The sequence below is a fragment of the Oncorhynchus masou genome, unplaced genomic scaffold, assembly GCF_036934945.1.
Source record: "Oncorhynchus masou masou isolate Uvic2021 unplaced genomic scaffold, UVic_Omas_1.1 unplaced_scaffold_1781, whole genome shotgun sequence".
In the NCBI taxonomy this organism is placed as follows: domain Eukaryota; kingdom Metazoa; phylum Chordata; class Actinopteri; order Salmoniformes; family Salmonidae; genus Oncorhynchus; species Oncorhynchus masou.
The window spans coordinates 25001-37500 of NW_027007998.1; the positions used below are offsets into that span (position 1 = coordinate 25001).

Sequence of the window (12500 nt, forward strand, 5' to 3'; positions counted from 1 at the left end):
ATTTTCGTTTTCTAGTGAAAGATGTTGTTCAGCCACATAGCCTACCTCAGCAAGTTAAGTTATTTTATATGGGCCTTGGTTCAGAGATAATCAACTCCAATTAAGCTTGTTGTTTGTAAAGTCAAATTAAAATGAAGATTATTGTTGAACTGAATTAATCGACTGGTGTAGGTTTTCTCCATCTGTTGCTGTGCAACAAGCTCCCAGTGGCGCAGCGGTCTAAGGAACTGCATCTCAGTGCAAGAGGAGTCACTACAGTCCCTGGTTCAAATCTAGTCTGTATCACATCTGGCCGTGATTGGGAGTCACATAGGGTGCCGCACAATTTGCCCAGCGCCGTCTGGGTTTTAACAGGGTAGGCTGTCATTGTAAATATAAAAAGTTTCATTTTAAGATAGCCATATCCAGCTAGGTAACATAGCATCCCTCTCTGTTTGAGCTGGGTGAGTGAGCTAAACTGGCTAGCAACACAGAACAAACATATATAAAGTGTCGATCCCATGTTTCATGAGTGGAAACGTTCCATATGCACATGTATTTTACATCGCTGTTGGTGAGCATTTGTCCTTTGCAAAGAAAATCCCTCCACCTGACAGGTCTGATTAAACGGCATGATCATTACACAGGTGCACCTTGTGCCGGGGACAATAAAAGGCCACTCTAAAATGTGCAGTTTTGTCACGCAACACAATGCTCCAGATGTCTCAATTTTTGAGGGAGTGTGCAATTGGCAAGCTGACTGCAGGGATGTCCACCAGAGCTGTTGCCAGATAATTGACGTTTAACTACTCTACCATAAGCCGCCTCCAACATCGTTTTAGAGAGTTTGGCAGTACGTCTATCCAGTCTCACAACCGCAGACCATGTGTATGGTGTCATGTGGGCGAGTGGTTTGCTGATGTCAACATTGTGAACAGAGTGCCCCATGGTGGCGATGGGGTTATGGTATGGGCATGCATAAACTATGGACAACCAATACAATTGCATTTTATCGATGGCAATTTGAATGCACAGAGATACCGTGATAATATCCTGAAGCCTATTGTGAGGCCCATTTATTTTAAGGTATCTGGGATTTTTTTTAAATCCATAGATTAGGGCCTGATGATTTTTTTTTTCAATTGTTTTAATTTTAATGTAACCTTTATTTAACTAGGCAAGTCAGTTAATTAAGAACAAATACTTATTTACAATGACGGCCTAGGAACAGTGGGTTGAATACTGTTCAGTCGTGTCGTCAGGTGCCACAAAAATGGACTTAGGAAAATGATAAATGGCTCAGAACAGGGCAGCACGGCTGGACCTCAAATGTACACAGGGAGCTAATATGAATAATATTCATGTCAATCTGGCTCAAAGTGGAGGAGAGGTCGACTTCATCGCTACTTGGTTTTGTAAAAAGTGTTGACAAGCTGAATGCACCGAGCTGTCTGTTTAAACGACTAACACACAGCTCGGACACCCATTCATACCCCACAAGAGGTGCCACCAGAGGTCTCTTCACAGTCCCCACGTCCAGGACAGACTATGGGAGGTGCACAGTACTGATGCAGCAGTAGAATCAGATTTAAAAACTGATACAAATACACCTTATGGAACAGCAGGGACTGTGACGAGACACACACACAGGTATAGACACGCGCATACGCACACAAACACGAGCACTCTAAACACACGTACATTGAAATAATGTAGTATGGTGGTATGGTACATTTTGTACTGTAGATGTGTAGTGGTGTAATAATGTTATATGATCTACTGTCTTATCTTTTGTTTTATGTGTGATGTAAGTGCCTTAATGTGTTTGGACCCCAGGAAGAGTAGCTGCTGACTTGGCAACAGCTAATGGGGATCCCTAATAAATACAAATACAAACTCAGTAAAATCTTTAAAATTGTTGCATGTTGCGTTTATATTTTTGTTCAGTATAAGTATCTCTCTAGCTCTCTCTTGCTTCTTCATTGTTGAAGAAATTAAATGAATTCTTTGTCTCTCTTTGAGTGAACCAATCACCACATTTTATGCACTGCAGTGCTAGCTAGCAGTGCTAGCGCCTCCGCCGAGGAGCCTCTACTGAATTCTACACATTTTGTCATAGAGTGGGGAGAAATGTTTGCAGTTTTTAATATCTGAGTGAGAGTGAAGGTAATTTGACTGTGATTACTACAGGTTTAGATAGCTGGCTGCTAGACTAACTTACCAATGTAAAACATTTTACCCGACATGGGCTAATTGAGTGACGACCAGTGACTGACATATCAAGAGAAAAACTGCTGCTGCACAAACACATTTTGAAATGGCACCTGGTGTATTTTAACTCTTAACAGTAAGTTGAGACCCCAACTGAGTCCCTACATAAAAAAAAATGAAAACAACGTTGCCCATCCCTAATCTACACCATTACAGTAGGCATTCTCTATGTTGTCGTTCTAGAGAGGAGAAACAATCAACATGGTCTAATCTCTTGTATTTAGTCAATCAATATCTTCTTTCTGGAGTGGACATCATTAGCTGAATGTGGTAAGTAAAAATCACATCAAATAAAATGTTATTGGCCACATACGCATGGTCAGCAGATGTTATTGGTCACATACACATGGTTAGCAGATGTTATTGGTCACATACACATGGTTAGTATATGTTATTGGTCACATACACATGGTCAGCAGATGTTATTGGTCACATACACATGGTCAGCAGATGTTATTGGTCACATACGCATGGTCAGCAGATGTTATTGGTCACATACGCATGGTCAGCAGATGTTATTGGTCACATACGCATGGTCAGCAGATGTTATTGGTCACATACGCATGGTCAGCAGATGTTTTTGGTCACATACGCATGGTCAGTAAATGTTAATGCGAGTGTAGCGAAATGCTTGTGCTTCTAGTTCCGACAGTGCAGTAATATCTAACAAGTAATCTAACAATTCCCCAACAACTACCTTATATACAAAAATCTAACAAGTCATCTAGCATTTCCTCAACAACTACCTAATACACACAAATATAAAGGGATGGAGTAAGAATATGTACATATACATATATGGATGAGTGATATAGGCAAGATGCAGTAGATGGTATAAAATACAGTATATACATATGAGATGAGTAATGTAAGATATGTAAACATTATTAAAGGGGCGTTATTTAAAGTGTCTAGTGGTCCATTTATTAAAGTCCATTTCAGTTCAGTCCATTTCAGTTGAGTCCAGTCCAGTTTAGTCCAGTTTAGTTCAGTCCATTTCAGTTCAGTCTATTTCAGTTTAGATTAGTTTAGTTCAGTTCAGTTCATTTCAGTTCAGTCCATTTCAATTTAGTCCAGTTTAGTTCAGTTCAGTTCATTTCAGTCCATTTCAGTTCAGTCCAGTTCAGTTCAGTCCAGTTCAGTCCAGTTCAGTTCAGTCCAGTTCAGTTTAGTCCATTTCAGTTTAATCCAGTTCAGTCCAGTTCAGTCTATTTCAGTTTAGTCCAGTTTAGTTCATTCCATTTCAATTTAGTCCAGTTTATTCCAGTTCAGTCTACTTCAGTTCAGTTCAGTCCAGTTAAGTCAATTTCAGTTCAGTGCCAAGCGACCAGAAAGAGCTCTGTGTTTGACTCACCAGAGGGAACTCGTGTGAGACCTGTCCATCAGGGGGCAGCTTGGCTCCGAACCCCAGAGCAGGGAACATCTTATCACTGTCATAGTCCTGGATGATCTCCCCTACAGCCTTCAGGGCCATGGCATAGGCATTCATCTGGTACGGGTTCATGTAGTGGAGGGAGGTGGACTGGGACGGGTTACCTAGGGAGGGCGCAAAGGGCAGAGGTCAACATATGATCACGTTGTCCATTGGTGAGGAAGGGGGTCTGGAATTTAGCTTCAACTAACCTTAACTTCATGTCCACATCCCAGTTCAACCCTAACCCCTAACCATAACGCAGCTCAAAACAACAACGATTCAGAACTCTTCCACTCTTCAACCCCTCAGAGATGAACTATTGCCTGCTCTCACCAACCCCATCACACAATGGAATGGTAGGAAACAGAAATACACTTCTAGAGGCTCTAAGAATAAACTAACTACATTAAGTGGAGTGATTACAATTAAGTGTGGGCTTTTAGCCTGTGGGAAGTCCTGCGTTCCAAATGGCACCATATTCCCTTTATAGTGAACTACTTTTGACCAGAGAGATAGGGGAATGGGGCGCCATTTGGGCTCTGACTCTACCAGTTGGGGGCACAGCATGGTGGTATTGACCATGGGCCAGAATGAAACTCTCACAGGTTTTGAGTGTGCATCTCTCTCTCTCTCTCTCTCTCTCTCTCTCTCTCTCTCTCTCTCTCTCTCTCTCTCTCTCTCTCTCTCTCTCTCTCTCTCTCTCTCTCTCTCTCTCTCTCTCTCTCTCACCATTCATTCTTGCCCTTTCATGTACACAGGTTTTATAATCACTCACCATTAGACGCGGTGAAATCAATGGCCACAGTGAAATTTATTTGGGTCCTGAATTGGGCATGGAGAGTGAATGTTACAACAAGTCAAACTCCATTACACACCTACACATTAAGATACACAGAACACTCAAGATCTTCTACACACACGCACACACGCACACACGCACACACACACACACCACGCACGCACACACCGCACACACGCACACACACACACACACACACACACTTACACACACACACGCACATACACACACATACAGACACACGCACGCACAAACGCACACACACACACGCACGCACACACACACACATTAGGTGAAGGGGGAGAAGGGCAAGAGGAAGAGGGAGGCAAGGGGGGTGAGGCGAAGGGGGAGAGGGGTGAGAGGGTGGGGGAGGTCCAGGGGTCCAGCGGTGGATAACAAGCAATTAGACAGAAAAGAATCCTAACCCAAATAGACTGCTGGAGCACTATAGAGAAACAGAATCCTAACCCAATTAGACTGCTGGAGCATTTAAGGGAAACATAATCCTAATCCAATTAGACTGCTGGAGCATTTAAGGGAAACAGAATCCTAATCCAATTAGACTGCTGGAGGACTATAGACAGTGGAAAAGCTGAAAAGCTTCAAGTTCCTCGGCGTACACATCACTGATAATCTGAAATGGTTCCCTCCACACAAACAATGTGGTGAAGAATGCGCAACAGCGTTCCAGCGCCCCAGCCGGTCTGTCAGGTTCCCCTGCCTCAGCCGGTCTGTCAGGTTCCCGTGCCCCAGCCGGTCTGTCAGGTTCCCGTGCCTCAGCCGGGCTGTCAGGTTCCCGTGCCCCAGCCGGGCTGTCAGGTTCCCGTGCCCCAGCCGGGCTGTCAGGTTCCCGTGCCCCAGCCGGTCTGTCAGGTTCCCTTGCCTCAGCCGGTCTGTCAGGTTCCCGTGCCCCAGCCGGGCTGTCAGGTTCCCGTGCCCCAGCCGGGCTGTCAGGTTCCCGTGCCCCAGCCGGTCTGTCAGGTTCCCGTGCCCCAGCCGGTCTGTCAGGTTCCCGTGCCCCAGCCGGTCTGTCAGGTTCCCGTGCCCCAGCCGGTCTGTCAGGTTCCCGTGCCCCAGCCGGTCTGTCAGGCTCCCTTGCCTCAGCCGGTCTGTCAGGTTCCCGTGCCCCAGCCGGTCTGTCAGGTTCCCGTGCCCCAGCCGGTCTGTCAGGTTCCTGCGCCCCAGCCGGTCTGTCAGGTTCCCGTGCCCCAGCCGGTCTGTCAGGTTCCTGCGCCCCAGCCGGTCTGTCAGGTTCCCGTGCCCCAGCCGGTCTGTCAGGTTCCGTGCCCCAGCCGGTCTGTCAGGTTCCCGTGCCCCAGCCGGTCTGTCAGGTTCCTGCGCCCCAGCCGGTCTGTCAGGTTCCCGTGCCCCAGCCGGTCTGTCAGGTTCCTGCGCCCCAGCCGGTCTGTCAGGTTCCGTGCCCCAGCCGGTCTGTCAGGTTCCGTGCCCCAGCCGGTCTGTCAGGTTCCCGTGCCCCAGCCGGTCTGTCAGGTTCCTGCGCCCCAGCCGGTCTGTCAGGTTCCCGTGCCCCAGCCGGTCTGTCAGGTTCCTGCGCCCCAGCCGGTCTGTCAGGTTCCCGTGACCCAGCCGGTCTGTCAGGTTCCCGTGCCCCAGCCGGTCTGTCAGGTTCCCGTGCCCCAGCCGGTCTGTCAGGTTCCCGTGCCCCAGCCGGTCTGTCAGGTTCCTGCGCCCCAGCCGGTCTGTCAGGTTCCCGTGCCCCAGCCGGTCTGTCAGGTTCCTGCGCCCCAGCCGGTCTGTCAGGTTCCGTGCCCCAGCCGGTCTGTCAGGTTCCCGTGCCCCAGCCGGTCTGTCAGGTTCCCGTGCCCCAGCCGGTCTGTCAGGTTCCTGCGCCCCAGCCGGTCTGTCAGGTTCCGTGCCCCAGCCGGTCTGTCAGGTTCCTGCGCCCCAGCCGGTCTGTCAGGTTCCCGTGACCCAGCCGGGCTGTCAGGTTCCCGTGCCTCAGCCGGTCTGTCAGGCTCCCTTGCCTCAGCCGGTCTGTCAGGTTCCCGTGCCCCAGCCGGTCTGTCAGGTTCCTGCGCCCCAGCCGGTCTGTCAGGTTCCGTGCCCCAGCCGGTCTGTCAGGTTCCTGCGCCCCAGCCGGGCTGTCAGGTTCCCGTGCCCCAGCCGGTCTGTCAGGTTCCTGCGCCCCAGCCGGTCTGTCAGGTTCCCGTGCCCCAGCCGGTCTGTCAGGTTCCCGTGCCCCAGCCGGTCTGTCAGGTTCCCGTGCCTCAGCCGGTCTGTCAGGCTCCCTTGCCCCAGCCGGTCTGTCAGGTTCCCTTGCCCCAGCCGGTCTGTCAGGTTCCCGTGCCTCAGCCGGGTTGTCAGGTTCCCGTGCCCCAGCCGGTCTGTCAGGTTCCTGCGCCCCAGCCGGTCTGTCAGGTTCCCGTGCCCCAGCACGGTCTGTCAGGTTCCCGTGCCCCAGCCGGTCTGTCAGGTTCCTGCGCCCCAGCCGGTCTGTCAGGTTCCCGTGCCCCAGCCGGTCTGTCAGGTTCCCGTGCCCCAGCCGGTCTGTCAGGTTCCCTTGCCTCAGCCGGGCTGTCAGGTTCCCGTGCCCCAGCCGGTCTGTCAGGTTCCCGCACCCCAGCCGGCGTCAGGTTCCCGTGCCCCAGCCGGTCTGTCAGGTTCCGTGCCCCAGCCGGTCTGTCAGGTTCCCGTGCCCCAGCCGGTCTGTCAGGTTCCGTGCCCCAGCCGGTCTGTCAGGTTCCCGTGCCCCAGCCGGTCTGTCAGGTTCCGTGCCCCAGCCGGTCTGTCAGGTTCCGTGCCCCAGCCGGTCTGTCAGGTTCCCGTGCCCCAGCCGGTCTGTCAGGTTCCGTGCCCCAGCCGGTCTGTCAGGTTCCGTGCCTCAGCCGGTCTGTCAGGCTCCTTGCCTCAGCCGGGCTGTCAGGTTCCCGTGCCCCAGCCGGTCTGTCAGGTTCCCGCACCCCAGCCGGCGTCAGGTTCCCGTGCCCCAGCCGGTCTGTCAGGTTCCCGTGCCCCAGCCGGTCTGTCAGGTTCCCGTGCCCCAGCCGGTCTGTCAGGTTCCCGTGCCCCAGCCGGTCTGTCAGGTTCCCGTGCCCCAGCCGGTCTGTCAGGTTCCGTGCCCCAGCCGGTCTGTCAGGTTCCCTTGCCTCAGCCGGTCTGTCAGGCTCCCTTGCCTCAGCCGGTCTGTCAAGTTCCCGCACCCAAGCCGGCGTCAGGTTCCCGTGCCCCAGCCGGGCTGTCAGGTTCCCGTGCCCCAGCCGGTCTGTCAGGTTCCTGCGCCCCAGCCGGTCTGTCAGGTTCCCGTGCCCCAGCCGGTCTGTCAGGTTCCTGCGCCCCAGCCGGTCTGTCAGGTTCCCGTGCCCCAGCCGGTCTGTCAGGTTCCCGTGCCCCAGCCGGTCTGTCAGGTTCCTGCGCCCCAGCCGGTCTGTCAGGTTCCCGTGCCCCAGCCGGTCTGTCAGGTTCCTGCGCCCCAGCCGGTCTGTCAGGTTCCCGTGCCCCAGCCGGTCTGTCAGGTTCCCGTGCCCCAGCCGGTCTGTCAGGTTCCCTTGCCTCAGCCGGTCTGTCAGGCTCCCTTGCCTCAGCCGGTCTGTCAAGTTCCCGCACCCAAGCCGGCGTCAGGTTCCCGTGCATCAGCAAGGGTGACCGGTCCGCTCCGGATCCATGGGATTGTCCCTTTGGTTGGCGTCCTGCGGCTGGAGCTGAACGCGCCGGGGAAGGGGTACCGGCCTCGAGTCACTCCGGCCTCTAGGTCACCAGGCTGCTCGTTAGGGATCACACCTGTCACCGTTGTTACGAACACTTGAGCGTCATCAGACTCACCTGGACTCCATCACTTCCCTGATTACCTTCCCTATATATTTCACTCCCTTTGGTTCCTTCCCTATGTCTGTCACTCTCTTTGGTTCCTTCCCTATGTCTGTCACTCTCTTTGGTTCCTTCCCTATGTCTGTCACTCCCTTTGGTTCCTTCCCTATGTCTGTCACTCCCTTTGGTTCCTTCCCTATGTATGTCACTCCCTTTGGTTCCTTCCCTATGTCTGTCACTCCCTTTGGTTCCTTCCCTATGTCTGTCACTCCCTTTGGTTCCTTCCCTATGTCTGTCACTCCCTTTGGTTCCTTCCCTATGTATGTCACTCCCTTTGGTTCCTTCCCTATGTCTGTCACTCCCTTTGGTTCCTTCCCTATGTCTGTCACTCTCTTTGGTTCCTTCCCTATATATGTCACTCCCTTTGGTTCCTTCCCTATCTATGTCACTCTCTTTGGTTCCTTCCCTATATATGTCACTCCCTTTGGTTCCTTCCCTATGTATGTCACTCCCTTTGGTTCCTTCCCTATATATGTCACTCCCTTTGGTTCCTTCCCTATGTCTGTCACTCCCTTTGGTTCCTTCCCTATATACAGTGCCTTGCGAAAGTATTCGGCACCCTTGAACTTTGCGACCTTTTGCCACATTTCAGGCTTCAAACATAAAGATATAAAACTGTATTTTTTGTGAAGAATCAACAACAAGTGGGACAAAATCATGAAGTGGAACGACATTTATTGGATATTTCAAACTTTTTGTCAGTTCTCATTGTTGCCAAAAAGATCAATTTTGGTTTCATCTGACCAGAGCACCTTCTTCCACATATTTGGTGTGTCTCCCAGGTGGCTTGTGGCAAACTTTAAACAACACTTTTTATGGATATCTTTAAGAAATGGCTTTCTTCTTGCCACTCTTCCATAAAGGCCAGATTTGTGCAATATACGACTGATTGTTGTCCTATGGACAGAGTCTCCCACCTCAGCTGTAGATCTCTGCAGTTCATCCAGAGTGATCATGGGCCTCTTGGCTGCATCTCTGATCAATCTTCTCCTTGTATGAGCTGAAGGTTTAGAGGGACGGCCAGGTCTTGGTAGATTTGCAGTGGTCTGATACTCCTTCCATTTCAATATTATCGCTTGCACAGTGCTCCTTGGGATGTTTAAAGCTTGGGAAATCTTTTTGTATCCAAATCCGGCTTTAAACTTCTTCACAACAGTATCTCGGACCTGCCTGGTGTGTTCCTTGTTCTTCATGATGCTCTCTGCTCTTTTAACGGACCTCTGAGACTATCACAGTGCAGGTGCATTTATACGGAGACTTGATTACACACAGGTGGATTGTATTTATCATCATTAGTCATTTAGGTCAACATTGGATCATTCAGAGATCCTCGCTGAACTTCTGGAGAGAGTTTGCTGCACTGAAAGTAAAGGGGCTGAATAATTTTGCACGCCCAATTCTTCAGTTTTTGATTTGTTAAAAAAGTTTGAAATATCCAATAAATGTCGTTCCACTTCATGATTGTGTCCCACTTGTTGTTGATTCATCACAAAAAAATACAGTTTTATATCTTTATGTTTGAAGCCTGAAATGTGGCAAAATGTCGCAAAGTTCAAGGGGGCCGAATACTTTCGCAAGGCACTGTATGTCACTCCCTTTGGTTCCTTCCCTATGTCTGTCACTCCCTTTGGTTCCTTCCTTATGTCTGTCACTCCCTTTGGTTCTTCCCCAGGCATCGCTGTTTCAGTTTCGTGTCTGTGCGTTGTTCGTTTTTTGTATTGTGTTCTGTTTATTTATGAAAACACTCACTCCCTGAACTTGCCTCCCGACTCTCAGCACACATCGTTACAGTCATTTACTGTGATCCTGTATGGAACGACCATTACAGTCAATGTGAATGATTTTGAGAGTGAGACTGAGAGAGAGCGAGAGACATGGGGTGTGATAAAGAGAGAGAGAGAGAGAGAGGGGGGGTGATAGAGAGGGAGAGCGAGAGAGAGAGAGAGAGAGAGACAGAGACAGAGAGAAACAGAAAGTGAGATAGAAAGAGACAGGGGGTGTGATGAGAGAGAGAGAGTGAAACAGAAAGTGAGATAGAAAGAGACAGGGGGTGTGATAGAGAGAGAGAGAGAGTGAAACAGAAAGCGAGATAGAAAGAGACAGGGGGTGTGATAGAGAGAGAGTGAAACAGAAAGAGAGATAGAAAGAGACAGGGGGTGTGATAGAGAGAGAGAGAGAGAGTGAGATAGAAAGAGACAGGGGGTGTGATAGACAGAGAGAGAGAGAGAGATCTCTGGGAAGAGTACCTTTTTCTGAAGTTTAGTTATTCAGTTTGAAGTGTAGATAGACCAATACTGCATCTCATCCTAGGAATTTGTGTCAACTTTCATTCCCCAGAAAAGATCAGATAATGTTTCATCTTGAACGTGTCATTACTCCTGTTACAGCACACCCAACACACCCAAACTGAAGGGCTACTGACTGTCAACACACCCAAACTGAAGGGCTGCCGGCTGTCAACACACCCAACCTGAAGGGCTGCCGGCTGTCAACACACTAAAGCTGAAGGACTACTAACTGTCAACACACTAAAGCTGAAGGGCTGCCGGCTGTCAACACACTAAAGCTGAAGGACTACTAACTGTCAACACACTAAAGCTGAAGGACTACTAACTGTCAACACACTAAAGCTGAAGGACTACTAACTGTCAACACACCCAACCTGAAGGGCTGCCGGCTGTCAACACACTAAAGCTGAAGGACTACTAACTGTCAACACACTAAAGCTGAAGGACTACTAACTGTCAACACACCCAACCTGAAGGGCTGCCGGCTGTCAACACACTAAAGCTGAAGGACTACTAACTGTCAACACACCCAACCTGAAGGGCTGCCGGCTGTCAACACACTAAAGCTGAAGGACTACTAACTGTCAACACACCCAACCTGAAGGGCTGCCGGCTGTCAACACACTAAAGCTGAAGGACTACTAACTGTCAACACACCCAACCTGAAGGGCTGCCGGCTGTCAACACACTAAAGCTGAAGGACTACTAACTGTCAACACACCCAACCTGAAGGGCTGCCGGCTGTCAACACACTAAAGCTGAAGGACTACTAACTGTCAACACACCCAACCTGAAGGGCTGCCGGCTGTCAACACACTAAAGCTGAAGGACTACTAACTGTCAACACACCCAAACTGAAGGGCTGCCGGCTGTCAACACACCCAAACTGAAGGGCTACCTGCTGTCAACACACCCAAACTGAAGGGCTACTGACTGTCAACACACCCAAACTGAAGGGCTACCTGCTGCAACACACCCAAACTGAAGGGCTACTGACTGTCAACACACCCAAACTGAAGGGCTGCCGGCTGTCAACACACCCAAACTGAAGGGCTACCTGCTGTCAACACACCCAAACTGAAGGGCTACTGACTGTCAACACACCCAAACTGAAGGGCTACCTGCTGTCAACACACCCAAACTGAAGGGCTACTGACTGTCAACACACCCAAACTGAAGGGCTACCTGCTGTCAACACACCCAAACTGAAGGGCTACTGACTGTCAACACACCCAAACTGAAGGGCTACCTGCTGTCAACACACCCAAACTGAAGGGCTACCTGCTGTCAACACACCCAAACTGAAGGGCTACTGACTGTCAACACACCCAAACTGAAGGGCTACCTGCTGTCAACACACCCAAACTGAAGGGCTACTGACTGTCAACACACCCAAACTGAAGGGCTACCTGCTGTCAACACACCCAAACTGAAGGGCTACTAACTGTCAACACACCCAAATTGAAGGGCTACCGGCTGCCAACACACCCAAACTGAAGGGCTACTGACTGTCAACACACCCAAACTGAAGGGCTACCGGCTGTCAACACATTAAAGCTGAAGGGCTACCAACTGTCAACACACTAAAGCTGAAGGGCTACTGACTGTAAACATACTAAAGCTGAAGGGCTACTGACTGTCAACACACTAAAGCTGAAGGGCTACTGACTGTCAACACACCAACGCTGAAGGGCTACTAACTGTCAACACACTAAAGCTGAAGGGCTACTGACCGTCAACACACCAAAGCTGAAGGGCTACTGACCGTCAACACACCCAAACTGAAGGGCTACCGGCTGTCAACACACGAGCTGAAGGGCTACTGACCATCAACACACCAAAGCTGAAGGGCTACTGACCGTCAACACACTAAAGCTGAAGGGCTACTGACTGTCAACATACTAAAGCTGAAGGGCTACTGACT

General features: G+C 50.6%; 1 protein-coding gene across 1 annotated transcript in view; it reads right to left on the reverse strand.

Annotated features, from left to right (window-relative positions):
• Positions 1-12500, reverse strand: part of LOC135532241 (copine-8-like) — a 24730-nt gene that overhangs the window by 6655 nt on the left and 5575 nt on the right. Inside the window, exons 3-4 of the mRNA XM_064959835.1 lie at positions 4440-4486; positions 3605-3786 (exon numbers count right to left, since the gene is read on the reverse strand). Coding sequence (XP_064815907.1) covers positions 3605-3754 — 150 coding nt within the window. The 5' untranslated portion in view covers positions 3755-3786; positions 4440-4486. The remainder of the gene's footprint in view (positions 1-3604; positions 3787-4439; positions 4487-12500) is intronic.